The sequence below is a fragment of the Trichomycterus rosablanca genome, chromosome 9 (genome assembly GCF_030014385.1).
Source record: "Trichomycterus rosablanca isolate fTriRos1 chromosome 9, fTriRos1.hap1, whole genome shotgun sequence".
NCBI lineage: Eukaryota > Metazoa > Chordata > Actinopteri > Siluriformes > Trichomycteridae > Trichomycterus > Trichomycterus rosablanca.
Genome location: NC_085996.1, coordinates 34,701,964 through 34,728,771, shown reverse-complemented (window position 1 = coordinate 34,728,771; position 26,808 = coordinate 34,701,964). Strand labels below are relative to the sequence as shown.

The 26,808-nt window shown below is 41.1% G+C and overlaps 2 protein-coding genes across 7 annotated transcripts in view; one reads left to right on the top strand and one right to left on the bottom strand.

The window, feature by feature from the left end:
• Positions 1–26,808, bottom strand: part of rps7 (ribosomal protein S7) — a 59,802-nt gene that overhangs the window by 7,831 nt on the left and 25,163 nt on the right. The window contains exon 1 of one of the 2 annotated variants that reach the window (XM_063002309.1): positions 230–248. The exons of the other annotated variant lie outside the window; for it this stretch is intronic. The gene's annotated coding sequence lies outside the window, so the exon portion shown is untranslated. Of the gene's footprint in view, positions 1–229; positions 249–26,808 lie in introns of those variants that run through there. 2 annotated transcript variants of the gene reach the window in all.
• On the top strand, positions 3,268–10,779 carry rnaseh1 (ribonuclease H1). 5 transcript variants are annotated; one of them, XM_063001406.1, is made up of 9 exons: positions 3,268–3,330; positions 3,642–3,746; positions 5,764–5,864; positions 6,069–6,233; positions 6,350–6,449; positions 7,378–7,432; positions 7,511–7,595; positions 8,237–8,361; positions 9,831–10,058. In XM_063001406.1, the coding sequence occupies exons 2-9, from the start codon at positions 3,679–3,681 to the stop codon at positions 9,957–9,959; spliced, it is 828 nt and encodes a 275-aa protein (XP_062857476.1). In that variant the 5' UTR covers positions 3,268–3,330; positions 3,642–3,678; the 3' UTR covers positions 9,960–10,058. The 5 variants fall into 5 exon arrangements, with proteins under 5 accessions (XP_062857476.1, XP_062857470.1, XP_062857471.1 ...); XM_063001400.1 differs by lacking the exon at positions 3,268–3,330 and adding an exon at positions 3,341–3,459; XM_063001401.1 differs by lacking the exons at positions 3,268–3,330; positions 9,831–10,058 and adding exons at positions 3,354–3,459; positions 10,065–10,779.

Here is a 26,808-nt window from a genome sequence, read left to right as displayed (position 1 = left end):
AGGCCAAGCGTCCATATGCAGCATCTCCATGTCCATTACCTCACATCGGCTAGCCATTATACTCATCTAAAATACTGTTTCTTCAAGTAGCCATCGGACACCACAATCTATCTAATCTAAAGCATCTTTGCTTATTTATTCAGTATAACCACATAATGCAGCCATAAACTGTTTATTTCTGACATTTTAAGACTCTTTCAACTGAGGACATAGAATTGAACTAACCCACCTCAGTCAACGACGGCCTGGAAAGAGAGCGAAGTCTCGCGAGAGGCCGGTAAAAGCGCGTCTGCGCGAGGATCATGGGAAATGAGAGCTGCGAGATGGTTTATAATTCAGCCGACAGGGGGCGATGTTTCACACATTTATTTACATTTTCAGCATTTAGCAGACGCTTTTATCGAAAGCGACTTACACATGAGTAATTGAGGGTTAAGGGCCTTGCTCAGGGACCCAACAGTGGCAACTTGGTGGTGGCGGGGCTTGAACTGGCAACCTTCTGCTTACTAGTCCAGTACCTTAACCACCAAGCTATCACTGGCCCATTTATATACCTGATCCACATCTGGTTCAATTCCATCGTTTGTTACATTTGTTACGTTTGTTACAGTGGTGGAGAAGGTGAAAACCTTCAAATTCCTGGGTGTGCACATCAGTGAGGATCTCACCTGGTCCTGCAACACACGCCATATCATCAAGAAGTCTCAACAGAGACTGTACTTTCTAAGAAGACTAAGGAAATTTGGCACGTCAACCAAAATTCTCAGCAACTTTTACAGGTGCACAGTCGAAAGTGTCCTCCATCACAGTCTGGTATGGAAACTGCACTGCAGAGGACAGGAAGGCACTCCAGCATCATATTGCACCTTAAAACAACTTAAAAATTACTTAAAATAACTTAAAACGCTGCTATATTCTTAAACACTGCACAATTTTTCTGCACCTTAAACGACTGCTGCTATGTGCCTTTTTTTACTACCTTAGTTTATTTTTATTTCTATTTTTACTCATTGTAAAGTTTTTATAGTTTAAGTTCATATTTTAAAAAAAAAGTTTTTATACTAAGTTTTTATTCTGTTTCATTTTTGTTTTATGTATAATACTTATATTGACGTTTGGAGGACGAACAAAGTAAGAATTTCATTGTACAGTGTAACTGCTGGTTCTTCTGTGCACATGACAATAAAACTCTTGAATATGTCACTCAGTGTGAAAGCTCTTGAAACAGTTTTTCCTCCTTGGTAAGGCAGAGGTACACTTTACACTTAGAGCATTTCACCCTGATGATGCCTTGGCAGCCAGGATCTTTGCGCCTCCCTCTTGATGCGACCATCTCTGGCTAGTGGTTGGTACAGTCCAGAAGCATGCTGCTTTGTGGAACAGGCGCAGCCTGTCACCTGTGACACTTTTACTTAAGACAGAATTTAACACTTTAAAACGGTCTCCCTTTTCGTTGCTGGACCTCTTAGACAGTTTGCCATGCTAATCTTGAAGTCAAGCAAGCTAAATATCCACCTGTGCCCTATTTCCAGCCCTATTTCCAGCCCTCTTCTTAGCCTTGCCATAAAACATTGATGGGTTCATGTTCTAAACAAAAGAAGAAATGTATAATTCTCTAAAACACAAGTGTAATCATTCCATTTATATATAGGTCTCTTGTGTAATTAGTTTAAAAATATTCAGGTGTCAGTAACTAGAGAATACACTGACTCCACTCCATTGTTGCGCAATGTTGCTGTTTGGCAGCATACCTAATTTATTGAATAAAAATACAATAATTTTATATAAACTACATTTGCATGATAAAAACAGATACCACAGATTATTTTGAAATGCTGCAAATATATGCAAAATTGGTAGAAATCTTTGCAGTTTGAGGAGCCATTCTGCAGGTGACTCAAACTCATCAGAAGTGTGGGAAAGTTTTAGGTGTATAGATGTCAAGTGATGCCATCCAAGTACATAACTGGTTAAACAATGCCCCACCTTCCATGTAAGGGCAATTTAGGTATTTAAGTTTACAGTAGACCCTTGAGTTACGAACGGTTTACCATACAAACATTTCGGGTTACGAGCGATCTTTTTCAACTTAACGTACGAACAAATTTCGGATTACGAACCAAAATTCGGGAAACACGTGAAGTCACGAACACGTTCACTCCGACCGTCTCTCTCTCTCTCCATATATATTACATTTGTTGTTGTATAATTACTCCTGCCAGTAGCTGTCACTGTGTATCAGACAGAGGGGACAGTGAGTGAGAGAGAAAGAATTCCACTCAGTAAAGTATTTTTTCTTTCGTGCAATTACACCTACAAAATACAATTGAAATAAAAAAGGAAATAATAGAGAAATATGAGAGTGTTGTTTCTGGTAGATACATTTTATATAAAAAAGAAGGACATTTATTATGGTGTATGGTACAGCACACTGTACTGTGATGTGGTTGTGTTTTATGTACAGTACAGTGCTACTGTGTATTGTTTATTATTGTTTATTACAATAATGTCTATTCTATAATTTAAGATTAAGGGAAATATACTTGTATTTATAACAAAAAAGAGCATTTAAGACATTAGAAAGGTTAGGTAAGGGGGTGGTTTAGGAGGTCTAGCACGGATTAATTCTATTTACATTATTTCTTACGGAAAAATAGGTTTAACTAACGAACATTTTGACTTAAGTCAAGGGTCTACTGTATTTTTAAATATCAGAAAGTTGCAAAGAAATGGTATGTTGCCATATGGCAACACAGTGCAGTAGAGAGTTAAATGTAAATGTACAGTAATGTAATATATTTAATCATACACAAGGAATGTATTTTAAAGTAGCCATAATTTCTGTTTTAACAAATACGGGGTTTTTGTTGTTGTTGTTGTTGTTGCAAATTTAGCATTCTATGTTCTTGGCTCATGCTATGTTCGATTTTTCAATGTAGCCTAGAGGTTAAGGTACTGGACTAGTAAACAGAAAGTTGCTGGTTTAAGCCCCACTACTGCCACTGTTGAGTCCTTGAGCAAGGCCCTTAACCCTCAGTTGCTTAGACTGTATACTGTAAGTCGCTTTGGACAAAAGCGTCTGCTAAATGCCAAAAATGTAAATGTAAATGTAATGTAAATGTTAAATGTGTCTTCCTGGGCACCTGGGTACTTTGGCATCTGTACTTTTCACAAGCGAGATATACGTATATCTGGTAAAACGTTTCAAATGAAAACTTAATTAAATAAAAAAATAAAAAAATAAAAGTCATTATTTTCACACTCCAGGTGGCAGTAACGTTTTATACACTGTTCTACACCACATTACAGGCTCAAGAGAAAGAACCGTGTGTAAGTGTGTACGCTAGTTATGTTACATGTGGAAGTTGAAGCCCTTTCTCTTTTATATATTGTCAGGTATTTATGTTTTTACTTAGCCGGGTATGTGACCAGAGCTCGGTTTGTTATCATTCAGCACAGGTTTGTCCGTTATTAGCCTGTTAGCGTGTATTTGTTTTCCCACTGCTGTTGAGCACGCACCGTGTCTGCGCACGTTTAAACACGGTTCCTGAACCATCACAGTGAACATGTTATCAGTTAGTGATGGTGAATGTTAGTAAGAATTAAATGGAGGTGATGTTTAGAACGCGCTATGTTTGCAGTTTTGTACGCAGGGCATTGTGTGTAACCGCTGAAGAAATGGGCAAGAAAGGAAACTTCTTTTACGCTGTGAGGAAAGGACACAAGCCCGGTGTGTTCCAGACATGGTGAGCATACCAAACTTACAGCCCTCTTTACAAAGACATGCCTGGTAACATGTAAATACTACAGTTTGTACATGCAAAATTGATATATAGTGTATAACGCACCCGTATTAGTGCATAGCCATAGAGTATGCTACACTGTCACGTGACTACCAGTTTCATTAACTTGAAAACATCACCTCAGGGTTCACTTACTTTCTATACATTATTTTATATTTGCTGTATTTAGCAGACGCTTTTATCCAAAGCCTCTTACAATTAGGTCTGAACACAGTTTGAGCAACTGAGGATTAAGGGCCTTGCTCAGGGGTCCAGCAGTGGCAACCTGGTGATAAGATAAGATTCCTTTATTTATCCCATAAGGGAAATTCGAGTGTTGCAATAAAATAAAATAGAATAATAAAAAAAGTCCTTTATTTTTTATTTTTTATTATATTCATTTCTAAATAAAAAATAAAATATAATTGTTTTATAATTTTTTTTCAAGCTGATATTTAAAGCACAGATTACACTTTAACTTCTGTACTAAATACACTATTGTGCAATAATATTAATAGTGATAATAATTACTACCTGTCTCAATGTAAATACTAATTTCTTATATTTCTTGTAATTTTAGCTCATTTTGTGCTGCACCGAGTTATTTATATCTTATTTTTGTACCTTTTTAATATATTTTAATATTTTATCCTATATTTATTTTACTACTGCTGCTGCTCTCACTGAGAGCTACCAAACAAAGTCTCGTTGTATAACTACAATGACAATAAAGTCTGTCTGTCCATCCATCCATCCATCCATCTATCTATTTGTCCCACTGTGGGGAAATTCAGTATTACAACAGCAAGGGATAGCAAGGCACTCAGTACAAAAAAAATAAACAAGCAGTACGACAAATACAACTATATAAGAAAACTCTAAATTCTATACTATAGTGTAGTATGAGATGTAGAGTCAGTGCAGGTAAAGGGTGGCTTGTCAGTGTGAGGACTAGAACTGGCAACCTTTTGATTACAAGTCCAAAACTTTAACTGCTGAGCTACCATGTGCACCTCCTAGTTGTCAGATCTAATTACTTGGAATACACTGTATGACACTCTCAATCTTGCCCAATTGTTAGATTATGTATTAGTTTAGGTGATTTAGCCACACCCATTGTTTAGCCCCCTCCACAACTACTGGCTAAAAGTTACCCTTTGTTAAAAGTGCAGTAAACATAAAAAAAACTATTCTTATCATGAAAAAAGTGCCACCATTCTTGACACTCCTTTATTTAGTTATTCATGCAGCCTCCTTTTGTTAGAGTGACATTTCTTTTAGAGTCTTAGAGTCTTCACTTAAGTTACAATGTGTGATGGGACCAGTGAACACATGCACTTCTACATACATCATTGCTCCAGATTTCCAGGTCTGTGCTTGTGGACTCTATTTATGTTTCTCTTTTATCCCACAGCTTATTTGTGGGTTTGTGATCAGGGGTAGCTTGTGCTTTAAGCTTTATGGCTGAGGCTCTTTAATGTGCTATTGCTTCATGGTGGCCATGGCACCATATTTTAAAGTTGCCCACAGCCTTCAAACAGCTCCACATCATCACTGACCTCCATCATGCTTTACAGTGAGGATGAGACACTTTCTGCATGGTTATCTTTGGGTTTAAGTCTGTACCAAACTCACCTCTGGTGTTTGGTACCTAAAATCTTTATTTTGGCCTCACCTGACTGTAGAACACAGAAGTGCTAGTACTGTCTAGTAAACTGTAGCAGAAGCTTTTTTCTGTCAATCCTTCTGTCAATATGGACCTCCTGCCTATAGCTAGAAGAGTTTGCATCTTGTAGTTTCTACTTAAATTTTTTTCACAAATGGCATTTCATAATGCTGGTTCCACAATGCTAAATTGTTCCTTTTGTAACAGGAACAGCTCAGCTGTAGTACAAAATGACAAAACATGTGTACATGTCTATATATTTATTTTGTGTTGAGCTATTTTTGTATGTTTATGTCCTTCTGTTCTTTGTTAAAGGGATGAATGCAAATTTCAAGTGGATAAATTTGCTGGTGCACGTTATAAAAAGTTCGCCTCTGAAGAGGAAGCTTGGGCCTTTGTGCGTAACGAGACAGAAGGTAACAATAACCGTTGTATTGTTCCTGTAGCATTACTAAAAAATTGTGTAATGCCAAAAATTCTATTTGAATTTAGTACTTAAAACTCGGTGTGGTGCCTAAAATATCTAAATAATCTGTTTACTTCTATGACGATAAATGTTCATACTACTACACCCCTACTTTTGTAGGATCCTATTCTTCAAATGTGTGTTGTTTTCCTAGCTTGTATTGCCCCACCACTTCCTGTAAATGTACCCACTGGTAGTAAAAGACCCATTGATGAGGATCCCAGTGAAGGAGAACATGTTAAACGAGTCAAACTAGCTACAGAACTGTCACACCAAAAACCCTCTGCTTCAGTGGGTAGTGATGGATTCACTTACATGGGTAATTAACTTGAACATCTCATTTATCAGCTGCATCTCTTAAAACCCATAAACTTTTTTAAGCCCAAAAGCTCTACATTAATGCTTCTAGTTGTCTGTTTGCTGCTTTCACTGCAGGTGATGCGGTGGTGGTGTATACAGATGGCTGCTGTTCCAGAAATGGGAAAACTGGAGCTCGTGCAGGGATTGGAGTGTACTGGGGTCCTAATCACCCTCTGTGAGTAGTGAGGAAAGTCCTGTCACATTGAGATTATAGTGTTGTTCACCAAAGTAACAAATACCTGTTTTAATCAACAGCTTAAATAATTAGAGTAACTCCTAATCACAGATACTATAAGTGACCATCAGTAATTATGTGCTCTGTATTTGGTTTTGTTGGCATATATTTTATTGTTTTAGATTTACTAAATATATATTACATTGAAACCACCTCCTTGTTTCTACAGTCACTGTCCATTTTATCAGCTCCACTTACCATATAGAAGCACTTTGTAGTTCTACAATTACTGACTGTAGTCCATCTGTTTCTCTACATACTTTTTTTAGCCTGCTTTCACTCTGTTGTTCATTGGTCAGGACCCCCACAGGACCACTACAGAGCAGGTATTATTTAGGTGGTGGATCATTCTCAGCACTGCAGTGACACTGACATGGTGGTGGTGTGTTAGTGTGTGTTGTGCTGGTATGAGTAGATCAGACACAGCAGCACTGCTGGAGTTTTTAAATACCGTGTCCACTCACTGTCCACTCTATTAGACACTCAGACCTAGTTGGTCCACCCTGTAAACGTAAAGTCAGAGACGTTCGCTCATCTATTGCTGCTGTTTGAGTTGGTCATCTTCTAGACCTTCATCAGTGGTCACAGGACGCTGCCCACGGGGCACTGTTGGCTGGATATTTTGGTTGGTGGACTATTCTCAGTCCAGCAGTGACAGTGAGGTGTTTAAAAACGTCATCAGCGCTGCTGTGTCTGATCCACTCATACCAGCACAACACACACTAACACACCACCACCATGTCAGTGTCACTGCAGTGCTGAGAATGATCCACCACCTGAATAATACCTGCTCTGTGGTGGTCCTGGAAGAGTCCTGACCGTTGAAGAACAGTTCGGATTTGCTGTGATTTGGTTCTTCTGTCTACAGAAATGTTGCAGAGAGGTTGTCAGGGAGACAGACAAACCAACGAGCTGAATTACAGGTACTGTAAACCAAATGACTTTTATTAAAATATAAAGTATTAAAGTATTATTTTAAACAATTTGCTTTTCTGATTCAGGCAGCCTGTAAGGCACTGGAGCAGTCAAGAGATCAAAATATCAAAAAGCTTGTCCTCTACACAGACAGCAAATTCACCATTAACGGTATGCTTGAGTTTTCATATTAAATTTAAGTAGTTTTATTGTGACTGTGTGGTTGAGTGTGTTTTATAACATAGTATTTATTTAATATATTATTAAATAAAGTTATTTAATATATTTACAAAGTAATGATAGTTAAGGATGCCAATTTTTTTTAATCAATTTTAAATTTGTCTGGAGTGCTGTATGAATAGGATGGCACGGTGGCTCACAGAGTAGCACTGTCACCTCACAGCAAGAAGGTCCTGTGTTCAATCCCCAGATGGGGCGATCCGGGTCCTTTCTGTGTGGAGTTTGCATGTTCTCCCCGTGTCTGCGTGGGTTCTCTCCAGGAGCTCCGTTGTTCAAGTGAGGTGAATTAGAGATACTAAATTGTCCATGACTGTGTTTGATATAACCTTGTGAACTGAAGAATCTTGTGTAATGAGTAACTACCGTTCCTGTCATGAATGTAACCAAAGTGTAAAACATGACGTTAAAATCCTAATAAACAAAAACAAACTGTATGAATAAAATCTTACTCTCTTGCTATGCATTTTCTCACAAAAAATAATATAAAGCAATTCTGTTTTGTTGATTTGTGATAACAGGATATAACAGAGTTCTAAGGATCTATGTGTGTTGTGTTTTTTTAAACAATAAAGGTATCACAAGCTGGGTAAAAAATTGGAAGATCAATGGCTGGAGGCTCAAAACAGGTGGAGAGGTGGTTAATAAAGAAGACTTCCAAAGGCTTGATGAACTGAATGAAGAATGTGAGGTCATATGGGTAAGTTTGTTGACACTGTTAAAATACGTCATTATCTCTTTAATTTGTTTTAATTGAACAGCACTGTGGTGTAATGGTCATCTTTTATCAAACACTTCATCTGAGTCATTTATTTACTGTTATATTGTAACTATATTCTAACATTGGTTTAATTGCTAAGATATATCTTGTTCAATCCCTTAAATTCATGGTAACATTATTTTTGGAAGCTTTTAAATAAAATGGATTACTGTTGCTTGTGTGTTCATTTAATGAGCTACAACCAACAGAGATCTTTTCTGCTGACAGTACACACTTTGCCATAACTGTCCATTCTATTGGATAACGGGAAGCGACCCTCACTGGAACACTGATTATATTTAATTTTGGCTAACCTTTTCCACCCAGCGTGCTATTTTATAGGACGAGTTAAAAAAATTCCTGGTTTTAAATCACTGCACTAGACACATACTACCTCGTCATTACCATGGGTCATTACAGTGCTGGAAATGGTTTGTCACTCCGATTAAGTTGGTGGGGGTATTATTATGGTGGTCCTTACCGTTTAGATGATCGTTATTGCTGGGTCTGTGGGGTAGGCGGTGCCAAGTGTACTCTGTATTAGATGAACTACTGTTAGTAATAATATACCCCCAATGGTGCACCTACATCGTTCAGCCATAACATTAAAACCACCTCCTTCTTTCTACACTCACTGTCCATTTAATCAGCTCCACTTACCATATAGAAGCACTTTGTAGTGCCTCAAAAAGCAGCAATAGATGAGCGATCGTCTCTGACTTTACATCTACAAGGTGGACCAACTAGGTAGGAGTGTCTGATAGAGTGGACAGTAAGTGGACACGGTATTTAAAAATTCCAGCAGCGCAGCTGTGTTTGTAGAACTACAAAGTGCTTCTATATGGTAAGTGGAGCTGATAAAATGGACAGTGAGTGTGGAAAGAAGGAGGTGGTTTTAATGTTATGGCTGATCAGTGTATATGACGAATGTAGTTCATAAAATGGTCAGTAAATGTACATTTAAAATCCGAAACTTAAAAAGTGACTGGTGTAAATATTTTTTTTAAATATAATTTTTTAAAAGTCCTGATTCCTATTGAAAATGTCTGATTCATGCTTCATGCTGCATCCCACAATGGCAACCAAGGACTACTGTTGAGCAGTTAGTCTTTCTATTTAGACTAACTGTTAGAAGACTTGTATCAAATGGAATAGAGGAAAATTTCACTGGGAGAACTGCAATTAGTGTCCTCAGTGTCCAAAAGATTCAGATCCCAAACAAAGCCCCACTTTTTAGTGAATTTGATTGTTTGCAAAAGCAGATTAGTAAAAACATTGAAAATTGTTTTTTAATAATAACCTTTGTACTGTTATAGAATTATTAAATCACAGATTTTTATTTGAAAGAACTTTAATTGATACATTAATTACTACCATTTATTTCCACTGACCACATTATTTTGGTCAAGATTGTGGTGGATGAAACACCACCCAGAAAAACTGTATTCAAAGCACACAGCCTGGACAGAGCAACAGTCCATCACAGGGAAAAGAGTGGTTCAGTGTGCCCTGCTTCCCTCTTCATCTCAAACTGTTAAGATAAGTGCAAATCTGAAGTGCTGCTGTTACAGTTAATTAAAAAACCCCACCAATGACCAGTGTTAATACATATGAACGTTGTAGTCTGTGTTCTTTACTTTCAGATGCATATCCCAGGCCATGCTGGCTATTCAGGCAATGAAGAGGCAGACAGACTCTCCAGAGAGGGAGCAGCAAAACCTTACTGGGAATCGTTCTCACATTACTGAGCTTTATTGTAGTGTTGTTACACCATTGTGAAAATGAAGCTTATGCACTTTTCTTTTTACTCTGATGAACGACAGGACGAAGTTTAGGTTTATAACATTTCTGTGTAATCAGTGTTGCACATTTTACTTTTAATTTGTTTAATTTTTGTAAATATACTAATAAAGCTGATATGCTGATGGCTCTTACTGACTTAACAGGTGTGTTATTAGAAATGTTAGACCGTACGTCATCTTTGTAGTCCCTGTTGGGTAGTGATAGCTTAATAGTTAGTGTGGACTAATGGTCAGAATGTTGCTTGTTCAGGCTCCATGCTGCCAGCTTGCCACTGTTGGGCCCATAATAGAGGCCCTGAACCCTTGCACTGTATACTGTCACATTTGCTAGTCGCTTTGACTGAAAGCGTCTGCTAAAAGCCTTGAATGTAAATAAATGAGGTATGCAATCTGACTTTAGCATATGAACCTACTGTAATACCAACTCAGGCCAACAGATGGCGCTACAGTATTAAGACTGGCGTGCTATAACTGTGGTTCAAGAATCTAGCATAATGTGATTTGTTGTGGAGGGAATACAAATAGTCAAAGGCCAAAATAAAAAGGTTTATTTATGCTTTATGGTACTGTGTGACTATTCTATCCAGTGTGATTACTGCAAATGTATCTATCTATCTGTCTGGCTGTCTATCTATCTATACATCAATAAAAGCACTCATGTAACATGCTGTCAAAACAGTTTTGACCCACCAAGACCTACACTCCACAAGTCCAGATGGAGTCCTGTCCCATCTAGTGGCAGCAGGTCATTTAACCTCTGTATGTTACAAGGTGCAGCCAGATGCCATCTCTTCTATGGGTGAACGATTCACACGTGCCCGGCGTCCACGTGATTTCCTTTTCCTGTTGCTTTAACATCCAGTTCTGATGCCTGCATGCATATTGTAGGTGGTTCACAGGAGTTAGCAAGGGCACTGGTCTGTGAATATGTAGACAGTACACAGAAGGGTTGGATGTACTGTATTGACACATTCACCTCCATTACTAAATATGATCTGCAGTTCGAGCCACAGTAGCCCTTCTGTTGGTCTGCATCAGATGCCAAAGCCTTCATGTCCTAGGCATCCATGAGGCTTGGTTGCCCAATAACCTGTCGCCACTGGCAGTGGTTTGCATGCTTAATAATCCAGATACACAAATCCACAACGTTGAATCAATTCATTTGGACATAAAGTTTAGTGTAGAGATACGATTCATCACTCATCCAAGTGACTCCTTCAGTCTAAACTGGTGGTTTGGACAGAACAAACTTTGTGTCCAGATAAACTGATTCAACTTTGTAAATTTGAGTAAGGAATTCAATCTTCTGACATTCATGTCATTTTTAAAGACGTATTTACGTATGTCCCCCTTTTGCTGCAATGCCAACATGCATTCATTATTCAAGCATGATTTTATTATACTTTAAAAGCATCATCTTATGTTATTTAATGCTTGGCCTAGTCTTAAATTACCCCTGTAAATGCTCAATGGGCTTTTCATGACGGTCAGCACTCCTTGATCTTGTTTGGTCTTTAAGTAATCACTGCAAAGCTTTAAGGTGTGTCTTTGGTCATTATCCTGCTGCAAGATTCACTCTAGAGGGTATAGCATGTCTCTGAAGTGGTAATAAAGTGCCCATCTCCAGAGTAGGCAAAACTCCCCCAGTCTTCAGTATTCCTGTCACAATGCTTCACTGTTGTGTTGATACACAGTGGAATTAATATACAACTCCAGATCAGAATATCAGAATTAGTACAGTAAAGTACATTACGTTTTTAAAGTTAGACATGCTGCCTTCAAGACCAGGGACGTCCAAGCATTTTTCAGCAAGACAGTGCAAAACTACTGTACATGATGCAGGCATTACAAAGGCATGGCTGTGGAAGTAGAGGGTGTGAGTACTGTACTGACCTGCCTGCAGTCCTGATTTGTGCCCAATAGAGAATGTTTGGAGATGAAAAATAAGACAACCACCCCAAACTGTTACACCTAAAACACAAGGATTGTGAGAAGGAATGGCAATGACTGTAGTTTTGCTGATTGGAGTTGCATAACTCTTTATTAGATTAGATTATATTAGATTCAACTTTATTGTCATTGTGCAGAGTACAAGTACAGAGCCAACAAAATGCAGTAGCATCTAACCAGAAGTGCAAGATAGAGATTATTTACATATAATACAGTTAATAATACAGTGCAGTAGTGACTAGATAAGTAAAAATGAAGAGACATACATATATTAAGAACAGTAAACAGATAATGATTGTCCAGTGTATAGACTAGTATATAAGTACAAAGTTATGAAAGGTGACTACAGTGGCTAAATGAATTAACTACAGTGGCTAAATGAATGACAATAAATAGAGTACAGTATATAAGTATAGCAGATAATATACAATATATACATTATTGTTGTGCTAGTGTGATTAGTGCAGTAGTGTCATGTGCAAATTTGCAAATACTGATGATATGTACACAACACATTCAACACATTCTCTACCAAATCTCAGTTATTGCTTTATCGCTTGTTTTGTCTCAGTGAATTAAGCTTAATGTGTTGGTTTGGGTGTGTGTCTGGGTGTGTCCGTGTGGGTAATGTGATGGACTGGCGACTTGTCCAGGGTGTTTCCCAATTTTCGCCCAGTAAATCGTACCCACAGCGACCACAAAGAGGATAAATCAAAAAACAGACAATGAAAGAATGAAAATTTCTGCCATGTCTACCTTATGAGGAGTTCCTTTTTTCAAATTTTGGCAGTGACAGTGAGGAAATGTCAAACAATTGTGTCTTTTAAGTGATCACTCTAATAGCCCATAGCAGCACTAATATTCAAACTGAAGAGCTCTGCAGTGGTGGGCTACTGTTTTAGACCCCTGCACTACCTGTGCCCCTGTTTTACAGTTTTTAGGTCTTACTGTCACTGTAATTTTTGCTTTATTAAAAATGAAAGGCTAATGAATATAAACTGTAGTGATTGTTGTGGTTGGTTGAATATTTAAGGTGTTTTTTCTCCTGTTCTGTGAGCTTTGGCCATCCAGAAAGACCCTTTTAGCAAATATGTCATTACTAGATGTCAGATTTTAAAGAACCTCATGATATGTACAAACGACTGACCCTACTTTTCATTTAAAACAAATTACCCGCTAAGCAAAGTGACATTCACGCATCATTTAAATTTAGACACGCTGTACATTATAACCTACTGTATGCACGTCATACTGCGCTGGTTTCTTATACCCAGGGATCCATGCACCGTCTGGCACATGCTCGGCAGTGCGATGGTGACCGCTGTGCCTCACTTGTTTGTTTCCAGTCTGACTTGATGAGAGCTCTGCCCAGCCCTCTGCAGTAAGCCTGTGTCTAGACAGCGACGCTACGCGTTGGGTGAAATTCTGATCAGCCCTCCAGCAGAGAGAGCGAGAACATTTTCTCCTTCCCAAGAAGAAACCAGGTATATATCCCAGCATAGGTAAACTCACGCTGTGCTCTGATCTCCAGTGCGTCTCCCCAGCTCGTCTGGAAGCCTGTGGAGATGTGTCGGTGACAAAAGCAATAGCTTTGGGTTACACAGAAAGGTTCATGGAAAGCTAGCAGGGTTCAGCGTGTATCATCTCGCACAGCTATGAAAGAGTTGTCATTCAGGTGTTTTGGGGTTTTTTTTGTAGCACAATCTTCAGGGTCTGATACAGCCAAGATGACTTTAGCGTAGAGTGCTAAGCGTAGAGTCTTCTTTTCACCTGGGCATTGTACGGTGGGTGTCTCTGACCGGCCCCGCATGAGGTCAGTTGTAATTAGAAATAAGACAGATAGATAGATGTACATCGTACATGCAATAAAACAGTATTGGTTTTATTTTAAAAGGTCTGTTATATTTCCAGTTTTTCTAAATTTGTACGTTCATCTGTATGTGTGGGTGTATCCAGCTTCACCGTAACGTGTTTGCGAATAGAACTGTGAGTGTTAGAATTTTTAACAAACATGGACTTCTAAAAAAAGAAGTCAATTTTATTTATGCATTTTCTCCCAATTTAGTGTAGTTAATTTGTCTTCCACTGCTGGGGGATCCCTGATTGCAGTCGAGGTGGGTATATTGCTACTCGCGCCTCCTCCGACCCACGCGCAGCCCTTTGCGGAACCCTTTTTCACATATGCACTTTGCACAGGCGCCTTTATCTGCTAATCAGGGTTCTTATACAGCGTTTAAAGACCCCACCCACATAGTCCGGTCATCCCGCCTTAGCAGAACCGAGTCTGCTGCATGCACTACCAATTATGCCCACTAGATGGCGCCCAGTCGACCGGTGGCAATGCTGAGTTTCGAACCAAGGCGCCTAAACATGGACTTCTAAATATTCATTTATTTAATGCCAAGTTCACACTACACGACTTTCCAAGTCGTCAGGTCGCTGTACAGTTCACACTACACAACTGGATCTCTTGTAATCGGGAGTCTTTCAGGTCGGTGTGGCTTTCACAGTACACGACTGATCGGCGATAGGGGGTCTCACACTACACCATCTATCACCAACTGGAATCGCAGGCGAGCTTCTCTGGTCCCCCAAACTATGTTTTGTTATGAAAACAAATGCAAGAAGTGAAGAGGGGTTTAATGATACCACGTCCAAAAATGCACATCAACAAAAAGCGCACGATCAAAGTTTGTGAGCTGATGTGCAGCGTAAAATCAAGTAAGAAAATAAATGAATCTTAGTGGATTTGGCAACGCGACCAGCAGGGATTGTTCTATAGTGAGTTGGAGGTTAATATATATTTTTGCAATGCAACATTGGTGTTGTGTTTTGTAGAGAACCATAAGGTCAAAAATACTGTAAAACTTGAGTGTCTGCCCCCTCCCCTGCGTTTCCCCTCACCCCATATCTTCTGTTCTCATTGGCTGTTCAACACTGCACTCATTGCCAGTCGGACGACTCATATCCAGATATCTAGCAAGCTAGATAATTATCTTCAGTCGCCGAGCGCTCGGCTCGGATCTAGTTGTTGAGTAGTTCACACATAATGATTGAGAGCCGAGTTTCGATTGCAGCGCGAACGCCGAGTTGCTCCAGAGCCGGCAAATCTAGCGCTGACCAGTCGGCGAGCGAAAATCAGGGCAAAAATCATGTAGTGTGAACTAGGCATAAGTTAAGCTGTGTGTTTAGTTTGTGGTGACCAGATCGCTGTGTTTAAGAAATTCCAATTTTAAGAACTTGTACAATGCAGAGCGTCACATCTGAACTGCAAAAGCAACAAGGACTTTTTAAAAATAAAATTTTACACATCCAGGACTGGATAGGTCTCAGCACTGCAGTGACACTGACATGGTGGTGGTGTGTTAGTGTGTGTTGTGCTGTATGAGTGGATAAGACACAGCAATGCTGCTGGAGTTTTTAACCTCAGTCACCCCGTGGGCAGCGTCCTGTGACCACTGATGAAGTTTTAGAAGATGACCAACTCAAACAGCAGCAATAGATGAGCGATCGTCTCTGACTTTACATCTACAAGGTGAACCAACTGGGTAGGAGTGTCTAATAGAGTGGACAGTGAGTGGACACAGTGTTTAAAAACACCAGCAAGGCTGCTGTGTCTGATCCAATCATACCAGCACTGCAGTGCTGAGAATGATCCACCACCTAAATAATACCTGCTCTGTAGTGGTCCTGTGGGGGTCCTGACCATTAAAGAACAGGGTGATAGCAGGTTAAAAAGTATGTAGAGAAACAGATGGACTACAGTCAGTAATTGTAGAACTACAAAGCGCTCCTATATGGTAAGTGGAGCTGATAAATTGGACAGTGAGTGTAGAAACAAGGAGGTGGTTTTAATGTTATGGCTGATTGGTGTATGTCTGGCCCTCCACAAAAATCCCAGTTTCTCATGTGGTCTCTTGATTTAAAAATGAATTGCCTACCCCTGGTCTTCTTGATAGTGGCTTTTGTGAAGCTGAGCACACTCAACTCTTTACATGACAAACTGAAAATCGCCTTTTCAGACATGCCACATATTTGAGCGAATCGCCTGCAATCAGTGCACATTCCTTAACAAAGATCCCTCCGCCGCTCCCCGTTCGATACTCAAACGTCGTGATCGTTCACCAAACATAAAGAGGAGGAGGGGCGGCAAACACTCTATCATTAGCGCACATCTGGCCTCGCCGCTCCTCAAACAGCGCCTCGCAGCTGACTCGGCTCCTTCAACCTGCTAGCAGAACGTGCTGGGGGATTTCCGGTAATGAATCAAGAGCGAGGCCTTCTTCTCTTTGCCACAACATCCACGGCAGCGCCACGCCGAGAAAGCACGGGGAGTCACAATCAAACACACTGGCAGATCTTAACCGAGCCGACATCTGTTTCCATGACAGCTGTCTGGAGCAGGATCAGCCTAAGTAACTCCCGCCTCAGAACTTAGCCTGACTGTTTGATAACTCTAGCGATGAGAAGAGAAGAGACGGTTCTGTCGGGGAGCCTGGCTCATTTGTTATTTGCTTGCGCTAATGTTAAAGGGGATGTTTGGGACCCGCGCTTTCGTTTCGCGTGTCTGTGAAATCGGCGGTGTGAGAAGAAAGAGGGGCGACCGGAGTAGGGAGTGAACAAACTTAGATGAGCTGCGGGAAAGCTTCTCGAGTCAAGAGGAAAGTAAATGTGGTACTACTGAAGGTGGGAAAGTTGTGAAAGGACCATGCAAAGATCTGGAATAAAGCTATATGTGAGCTTATTTATTTATTTATTTATTTTTTATACCCAATTTCCCAATTTGGTCATAATTTGGCACCGTGGGTAACACTTTTGTCTCACAGCAAGCAGCTAGAGTAAGTTTGAGCTCCATCTTCAGGAGACAAAGACTGATTTTGTTACATCAGTAATAAAACCTTCGAGCTAGAATCTAGAATCAGTAGAATCTTAAGCAAATTCTCCCTTTTAGCGCGTCCAATTGCCAGTTGCATCATGCTTCCTCTCCACCAATGCTGATCCCCGCTCTGATTGAGGAGAACGAAGCTAACCCACGCCCCCTCCGACACGTGGGCAGCAGCCGTATGCATCTTGTCACCTACATTTACATTTTCAGCATTTAGCAGAGGCTTTTATTCAAAGCGACTTACAGTACTGTGACTATATTGTTTAAGCAATTAAGGGTTAAGGGCCTTGCTCAATGGCCCAACAATGGCAACCTGGCAGTTGTGGGGCTTGAACTTGCGACCTTTTGATTACTAGTCCAGTACCTTAACCGCTAGGCTACAACTGCCATACACTTTGATGAGTGCAATGCGGATCAGCACTGTGTACGGTGAGACACACCCTGACTCGGTGCAGGCGCCATCAATTAGCTAGCAGAGGTCGTGATTGCATTAGTCATGAGAGAGTCCCTATCCGGCTTTTAATATCCCACCCCTATCTGAACAACAGGCCAATCGTTGTTCATGTGGTTGCTCAGCCCAGCCGGCAGGCAGATCTGAGACTTGATACGATGTACAGTCTTTACCCAATTTGGTCACAATTTGGCACAGTGGGTAATGCTTTCACCTCACAGCAAGAATAGCCTGGGTTCAATCCCTGGACCAGGCAGTCAGGGTGCTGTCTGTGTGGAGTTTGCATGTTCTCCCTGTGTCTGCATGGGTTTCCTCCGTGTGCTCTGCCATGTGATGGACTGGCGACCTGTCCAGGGACTTTCCTGCTTTGCCCAGTAAATCGAACCCACTGCGACTCTGACCAAGATAACATGGTGGCAAAACAGACATTCATTTTACTAGGCACCTAATATGGGTCACGGTGGGTCCAGCATCACCATGTAACAACAGAGTAGGGTACAGTGGTAGCCTAGTGGGTAGAGCTTTGGGCTATCAATTGAAAGGCTGAGAGTTCGAATCCCACTGTTGGGTCAGTGAGCATGGCCCTTAACCTTCTCTGCTCTCGGGGCACCGTGCAATAAATGACAATAAAATTCTCACAGCAGTGACACTAAACAAGGACAATCTCAAGACCTTAAAGATATATCTTAAGAATATATAAAAATATATTCTTTAGACTGTAGTTGGCACCAGGTGGAAAATGCCACGTCCTTGGCCTGAATTGTGCAGATGGTCAGGTTGTGTAGAGACCTGGTGGAACGTGTGGGGTGCTGAGTGGCCTCTAGGCCGCCTCACCCTGTTTCTGATCTCTCATCAACATCGTGAGAGCTGTGTGAATCAGAGAGATGAAAGAACGAAATACGCCATCATCATTCTGTCGCTATGTTTTCAGTAGCCTTGGTCCTAACCTGAGATTCGCATGATGTTTCACAAAAAAGCTCATGGAAAACGTCTAGTCTGGAAATGTCTAGTCTCACAAGGCCAGCTGTCATTCTCTTTATGAGAGTTACGTCTGTGAAATGTCATTCACGGTGCTGAAATCGAGCTCAGCCCTCAACCGAGCGCTTACAGTCTTGAAGTGATTCTTTTAAAAGCACACTTATTTATTAGCATTTTATTCATTTCTCATGGAGGTGTTGCAATGCCCTGTGGTACTATTTTGGATTCTTTCTTATGGGTAGTACCACATTGTTTAGCTCCTGTACAGAGATTTCCTCTCATGCTCAAGCACACTCTGCATTTTATACCTTATAAATATTTATATGTATTTTTACAGCTAGGTTCTTACTTGCAAGACACAACTTCACATTTACCTGCCATGTTTTCTGATGATCCCTACTCGCATGGACATTGCTTACAAGCAGGGCTGTAATCAAAGTATACACCGATCATGCATAACATTATGACCACCTTCCTAATATTGTGTTTATCCCCCTTTTGCTGCAAAAAACAGCCCTGCAACTGTGATGCACTGTGTATTCTGACACCTTTCTATCAGAACCAGCATTAACTTCTTCAGCAATTTGAGCTGCAGTAGCTCGTCTGTTGGATCGGACCACACAGGCCAGCCTTCTCTCCCCACGTGCATCAATGAGCCTTGACCGCCCATGACCCTGTCGCCGGTTTACCACTGTTCCTTCCTTGGACCACTTTTGATACATGCTGACTACTGCAGACCGGGAACACCCCACAAGAGCTGCAGTTTTGGAGATGCTCTGACCCAGTCGTCTAGCCATCACAACTTGGCCCTTGTCAAACAGGCTCAAATCCTAATTATATGCTTGTTAATTTTTCCTGCTTCTAACATCAACTTTGAGGATAAAATGTTCACCTGCTGCCTAATATATCCTAATATACCCACTAACAGGTGCCATGATAAAAAGATAATCAGCGTGATCATATAGCCGCCCAGCCCATCCGGATGGCAGAGCTGAGATTCGATACAATGTATTTGAAATCCCAGGTCTGGTGTGCTAGCATGTTTTATCCCTGCGCCATCTGAGCGGCTAATACCATTTGTTTTTGAATTGGGATGTCCAACACGCTACTGGTAGAGTGTCCAGATACTTTTGGTCCTATTGTGTATTTTACCTTTTTGTACCTTAGAGGAAATGACTACCAGAGAGGAAGCTGTGAGGTCACTAATGTCTACTACTGCAACCACCGTTTAACCAGTAGAAACCATTACTCTGTGGAAAGGTCACTGGTCAGCTTGGCAGACTTTCCATTGCCCTTGACCGCGAATCTACGCAGAAGCAGAGAAACAAAGAGCAAGTCAGGATGAGGTGAAGAACAAATGGTTCCATTAAAGGAAGCAGCTGCTTGCCGGAGCTGTGGCCGCTCGAATCGACCCTTCTATCCGTAATGATGACAAGGTCAGTTGGGCAGCGTCGCTTTCCGCCACTCCGCGCGACTCCACCATCCATCAGAACCCACACTTCTAATTACGCGGCGACTTTCTAACCAGGCGTGAGATATCATTACCCTGATGGGAGAGGCCTCTGTCTCAGATCAGTGTCGTGCGCACGCTGGTTTCGCCTGGCGGGGGACGTGAAGAGGAGCAGCGAGCCGGATCCGCTCGCTCCTGTGTGTTAACCTTTCATTCATTGTCTTCATTGAGATGGGCGATGAAGCTGATCGTAATAATAGAGAGAGGGGGAGGCAGCCTCGACTGAGCCGCGCTGCATCCATTAGATTTCGGGATCAAAATAAGAACTGCTTTTGTTCATGCTGGCAGAGAACCAACACTTGACTAACTCCACTCTGATTGAGGCAAAAATAGCAGCGTGAGATTTGGGCTCTCTACAGAGCTCGTGATTGAAATGCGCTGATTTTAAAACCAAAGTTTTGTACAGATTTTGTTTTGAAGGTTTTGGTTAATGATAAAACCAGCATTAGCATTTGTGCTATATTTGGATGATTGTCATCCATAGCTGGGAGTCTGAGAGATCATAATTGTCCTCGCTCACTGGGTAGGCTGAATAACTTCCTTTTTTTTTTTACATAGTTTTAAGGCAAATTATGGGCCCTGATATGAGCATCACGTCTTCAAAAGAAAATACAGTGGAAACTCAATGTAATGGACCTCCATTTATCGGACAAAATCTGGAAAGTTGAATGACCAGTAGTTCAGTAATCGTCCACTAGCCAGTGCACATCTCTCTGTTTACATAAGTGATAAACTTTGTATTGCTGGGAGGCTCGCTTTGTTCTCACCTTTTTCTTTGTGTTTTATGCTTATAATTCTTTTAATTTCTAGTGCTTAGTCATGGCTTCAAAAGACAAGGGAAAATAGTCTTCTCTACACCAAAATCAGCATCTGGATCACCACAGAGATCACTGGATGCCATATCAGCATATCTGTTAGCCTCTCATGCAATCACGCCAGCCATGATTCCTGGCAACCCGCTCTCTATATTAATAAGGAAGATTCAGCTGAGGTTTTTAGAAGTGACCACTAGAGCTGAATGGCTTCACACATCTGGTTTAATACTGACTCTTACATTTTAAACAATGTAAGGTTTTTAAAAGGTCTATCTAGTCAGACAGTGGTGCTGTTCAAAGGGGTAAAAAATGGGCAGTGGTAGCTCAGCGGGTAAAGTACTGGACTATTACAAGTTTGCTGGTTTAAGCCTCACCATATCTAGCCAAGCTGCCACTGTTGCGTCCCTGAGCAAAGAGACCCAATCTTAACCATTAATTGCTAAAATTGCTCAAAAAAGCTTTCGCTAAATGGTGAAATTGTAAATGGGTAACGGAACTTTAGCAAAGGTAATGCTGAGTTGCTTTTAGGCATAAAATCATAACTGCAACAACTGAATCCTCTGAACTCAGTATTCACACAGACAGGAACCTGTATTTAAGCCTAAAGAGAGAATGATGCTGAAGGGAGATACTCCGCCTGGAGGAAGAAAATAAGAGAATATGTGAAAGCATAGACTGGGTTAGAGAAAGGACAGGCACTCTGGTCTGGAAAAATGAAGCAGGCTACAAGGTTTAAGAGACTATTCTTGTCAGACAAGACCAAAGTGAAATGACGACTTAAGATAGGATTTTATTGAAGTATCAGCGTTGTGCTTTTAAAGCAGAAGTAGATTTAAAAAACAGACCACTGATAGGAAAAATTTTGGAATTAAGTAGAGTCTAAATAGTGGGTGAGGGCCCGAGGTATGGCAAAAAAAAATTATCAGACACCTGCCATAAAAGGAATAAAAAAAACAGTACGTATGTAAAAGATCACCAGCTTGGTGCAATTTATCAGAGGCTTAAGCTTATGAAACCTCTCTAACAATGCCAATGGTCAGGATGTGAAGTGAGAACGTTTCTTCCTGCGACATTGCCTTTAAGCTCAGCATTTGCAGATGCTAAACGCGCTTGATTGCATGTCTCTCATCTTTTAGCAGCTTTTTCATGATATATCTGTTAATAGTGGTTCTTGGACTACACCTGACCATCCAGACAGATTTCCTTTTAACTCGAGGTACTAAACCTTAGACCAGTGATCCCCAACCTTTTTGCACTTTTTTGGATCAGTTTCATATAAGATATAATTTAACGGACTGGCGGCGGCAGGAGGATTTAAAATGAAATTATACAACGAGCACAATAAAAAACACAAATTGCATAACAAAACTACTCACCAATGATGGAAAATCTGTGGGAACCCTGAGATGCTCCAAAGACATTTGTTTTTTGCTCATTTTAATTAGCTAGTGGGTTTAATTTTTTGGTATCACATCAGAATCAGAATCAGAATCACTTTATTTCGCCAGGTATGCTACACATACGAGGAATTTGCTTTGGTGATACACACAATAATACACACAATAGTCCACATAGTAGTACAAACAATACACATAATAGTACAGATATAGGCATGACAGAAATAGGTGTGAAATATATGTGTCAAATGTGCAAAAAGTGAATCAGTTTTTTTTCAAAATAAAACATATTTCAGAGTGTGATTGTCAATAAAACAAACAAACAAAAAAACTAAACCAAAATGTTCTTATTTTTGATAGGTGCACTGTGCCTGCTTAGCTTGTATAAGTGTATTCAAGAACACCTGCGGCTGTAGTTGCTGCCAAAGAGGCTTCTGCAAATTATTCAATAATGGGTCTGAATACTTTTGTGAATTCGGGCGCCTTCACATGAGAAATGGCAAAACTGCTTTTGCGCCGACTGTGCCATTGTTTCCTATGGAGTGTGGCGGTGCTACTTAGCTTGACGCTGTTCTTCCCTGAGCGACGCGCACCATGCACTTTTGCCGCATTGGCCTCAAAGTTCACCTAATTGAAGATACCTGAAAAGAACAGAATAATGAGTAAAGCTAGCTGAATTATTGATTTATAATGAATGTGTACACTAAATGATATGGCCACATGAATGCGATTTGTAGTGTGTGTTTAAATGCCCGCTCTAATTTCTCCTGCTTCAGGATTGGCCGCCAGGTCCTAGAGGGCAGGGGTCTCCTAGTTAAAGCAGGAGGAAGTGAGGAGGGAAGGGGGAAGATGGCGGAAAGTCTTATGTAGCTTTACAGCTACCGTTTCTTAGTGAGACTGCTATGGTATAAGTTTTTGCTTATTGGTAACTGCCTTTAGTTGACTGAGGTCAATGGGGTTACTTATGTTAACCGGGAACTTGGACTTTTGAGCTTCTGTCCTTCTTGTAAGGCTTCAACACTTGGCTCAACCTAGCTCACCTCTTTACAGCCCTAAAAGATGAAAGATGATAAAACCATGTTTTTTCTTCATTGTTAAATGTGATTAAGGGTAGATTAATGGGTATAAATGCATTTATATACTGTAAGTTTAAAATCAAATCCACAACACAATAATGTGCCAAATGCCAGAGGGTCTGAATACTTTTTTAATCCACTGTACATGTTCTTTACACATACAGCTGAGTATAACTGTAATTAAATTATAATTGCTAGATGAATTACTGTGGTTTGACCGTTTCTACCTTAAATCTCCCAGTCTCAGCCTGACAACGCCCACTCTGCAAAGAAATGCAAACAGCAAGTTTCCTGCGTGACCGAGGCTTAATCCATCAGATGTCTCTTCTCTTTGTACCTCTCCTTTGTTCCTCCCTGAAATCAATAAATCTCGGTAGTGACAGGGCATCTACGAAGGCGCCGTTTTAATAACACAGACTAGTTTTGAGGATTAAGGCAATCTTACTAGCCAAAGCACACTGCATCTCATCAGCGAACAGCAGGGGGTGCCGTCAATTTAATTAGCCTCCCACGAGATCCTGGTTTGACAGGATCTGCCCGAGTAAACGTGCGTATGTGCAGTGGTGGACGTTTGTTGAGGACAACAGCAAGCGGGGCGCCGCAATTGGTATCAGATGTGAAGGAATGCACTTTTTTGTTGACTTGGTAAATGATGGCAGCAGGGAGATGAAATTGGAGGCTGTTATGTCTGGGTGTTTTGCTTTCCTCGCCCGCCCCCTCTATCTCTTCCTCTATCTCTCGCTCATATGAGACGAGTCAAAGCAAAAGGTTTTGTTGTGGCACATTTTCTGTCCCATTGGAGCATGGCCTTCTGGAACAGCAGCTGCCCCTTAGTCCATGCACACACTACACAAAAGCAACAATAGCCTATTTTGATACAAAAGGGAGCATCAGAGGAGAATTGCACAGATTGATTCACCTGCAGCTTCTAACAAATACCTGTAAATCCACATGGAGTTATTAGTATAAACCGTGCCTTTGTGCTCACGCTCACATTTCCACCAGCATACATCATGCCGCTGTGTCTGTGTGTGCATCGTCTGATTCACACGTCCTCAAACTGCAGGTCGTGGCTGCATAAAAACTCCGCCCATATCATCTTTCAACCTAAGCCGTGGTGCACGGCTACTGTACCTGCCCCTGGAGGGCTGCGGTACCCACCACACTTAATCATCCCAGAGAGAGAAAGCTCGCAAGGGTGGATTCATGTGACGCACGTCCCAACACTGAGCCCGGCCATCTGCAGAGCCTGGCAGCGTGGCAGTGCCTGTGGGTGAAAACACTTTTCTTTGTGGATCACCTGCTGATATAAGCATAAAAGCAGCGTGTTTGGGTTTTGTTTTCATGTTAGAACAATGTTGGAACCATTTCCCCCAGTTTTAAAGCCAGCTAAATCAGTCTGGTTCCAGCACCAGAATCACCAGAAAGTCAGAAACCTATTGTACTTATTTTTCTGGACCAGTCTGATTACAACCCAAATATGTTTTTAGCCCATTTTCACTCCGGTCTACCTGAACACAAGTTTCTGGAGTTAAAAACAGTATTTTAGCCACAGACCTTTTACTACAAGGTATAAAAAACAAATCAATTCCCTAAACTGTTGCTGCGAGGCAATTTACTTTATATGAATGATTGGGTGCACTGTCACCTCACAGCAAAAAGGTCCTGGGTTCGATCCCCAGGTGGGGCGGTCCAGGTCCTTTCTGTGTAGAGTTTGCATGTTCTCCCCGTGTCTGTGTGGCTTTCCTCCGGGAGCTCCGGTTTCCTCCTACACTCCAAAGACGTACAAGTGAGGTGAACTGGAGATACAAAATTGTCCATGACTGCGTTCGACATTGGCAAGGTGGCTCGGTGGGTAGCACTGTTGCCTAACAGCAAGAAGGTCCTGGGTTTGATCCCCAGGTGGGGCAGTCCGAGTCCTTTCTGTGTGGAGTTTGCATGTTCTCCCCGTGTCTGAGTGGGTTTCCTCCGGGAGCACCGGCTTCCTCCCACAGTCCAAAAACATGCAGTCAGATTAATTGGAGACACTGAATTGCCCTATGGGTAAATGTGTGTATGAGTGTGTGTGTGTGTGTGTATGTGTGTTTGTCCTGCGATGGACTGGCGCCCCGTCCAGAGCGTTACTGTGTGCCTGGGAGATGGGATAGGCTCCAGCAACCCCCACGACCCTGATTGGATAAGCGGTTAAGAAAGTGAGTGAGTGAGTGAAATAACATAAGGTATCAGAAAATAATCATTAACTTTTTTAGCTTTATGTATTAATGTTGCCAAGGTGGAGTGGTCCGGGTCTGTGTGGAGTTTGCATGTTCTCCCTGTGTCTGCGTGGGTTTCCTCTGGGAGCTCCGGTTTTCTCCCACAGTCCAAAGACGTGCAAGTGAGGTGAAATCGTCCTTGACTGTGTTTAACATAAAAAAAACTTAAACTGATGAATCTTGTGTAACCAGTATCTTTTCTGTCATGACAGTAAAAAATAATATCACTGCCGCTTTTGTAACATAAATCTGATCTTGGGTGAACTGCTTGGGATTTTTTTCTCAATAAATACTTTTCAATGTAGTTATTATGTGGAAAATACTTTTATTTCATCCATTATTGAAGATCCGGACAGAATACAGAATATTTATGGAGAGATGCTATCCACACGGTCGCCAGGAGTTGGAATCAATTTGACGACGCTCGTGAAGGTCCGTCACGTGGCTCAGTAACGTTGGGACTGGAGGATGAGCCGGGTGAGTACAGGGTGAATGGATCAGAATCGGTAACGTGAGGTCATTCACCTGCCGCCCATTTATCAGGCGACGCCGCCAAGCGCCACAGCTCCTCTGTCACCTTGACAACACAGCCCACAGCAGCCTGCCCTGCATGGTACCTACCTATTGATTTTCAGCTCCCTCTATTTCCTTTTCTTTCTTTCCTTCTGTTTCCTCTTTAACAGTGTTGCGTTCATATATATGTATATATATATATATATATATATATATATACTGTATATATATATATATATATATATATATATATATATATAAAAATTTCACTCAACATTCTTACAGATGTTTGTCTGGCCCTAAATACTACTACAGTGTGTGTTTACATTTACATGCGTGTGGCACGTTCTTCGTGTTAGTCCTTTCTGTGTTGGGACCAGTCCAACCAGACCATAATAATCCTGTAAGAAATCTTTTAAGTTGTTTTCTCATCCCTCTTTCTGTCTCTGTGAAGCAGTAGAGGCTTGGCAGTGTTCCCAGTCTGAAGTCAGCCTGGCATGGCAGCCAAGAGGGAGTTGAGTGGCACCGCCAGTTAAGGGCACTGCGGCATTTCAGATCCAGCGTCACTAAGGTGGGAGGGGGAGGCGCAATCCGAATGATTCCCGACTAATTAAAGGAGAATACAGAATACAGGGGCATCAGATCAAAGTAAATCCGCATGTGTACGTCTCTTCAGCCTATTTTACTTTCTGCTCACACACTGTATGGCTGAAGGTATGTAAACACACATCATAATGATTCATTTTAGCTGTTTTAAA

Coding starts and splice junctions, on each gene's coding strand:
- rnaseh1 (XM_063001400.1), top strand. CDS start 3,350: ATGTTACATGTGGAAGTTGAAGCCCTTTCTCTTTTATATATTGTCAGG. Junction 5,865..6,068: donor TGTGCGTAACGAGACAGAAG/GTAACAATAACC, acceptor TTGTTTTCCTAG/CTTGTATTGCCCCACCACTT. Junction 7,433..7,510: donor ACCAACGAGCTGAATTACAG/GTACTGTAAACC, acceptor TTTCTGATTCAG/GCAGCCTGTAAGGCACTGGA.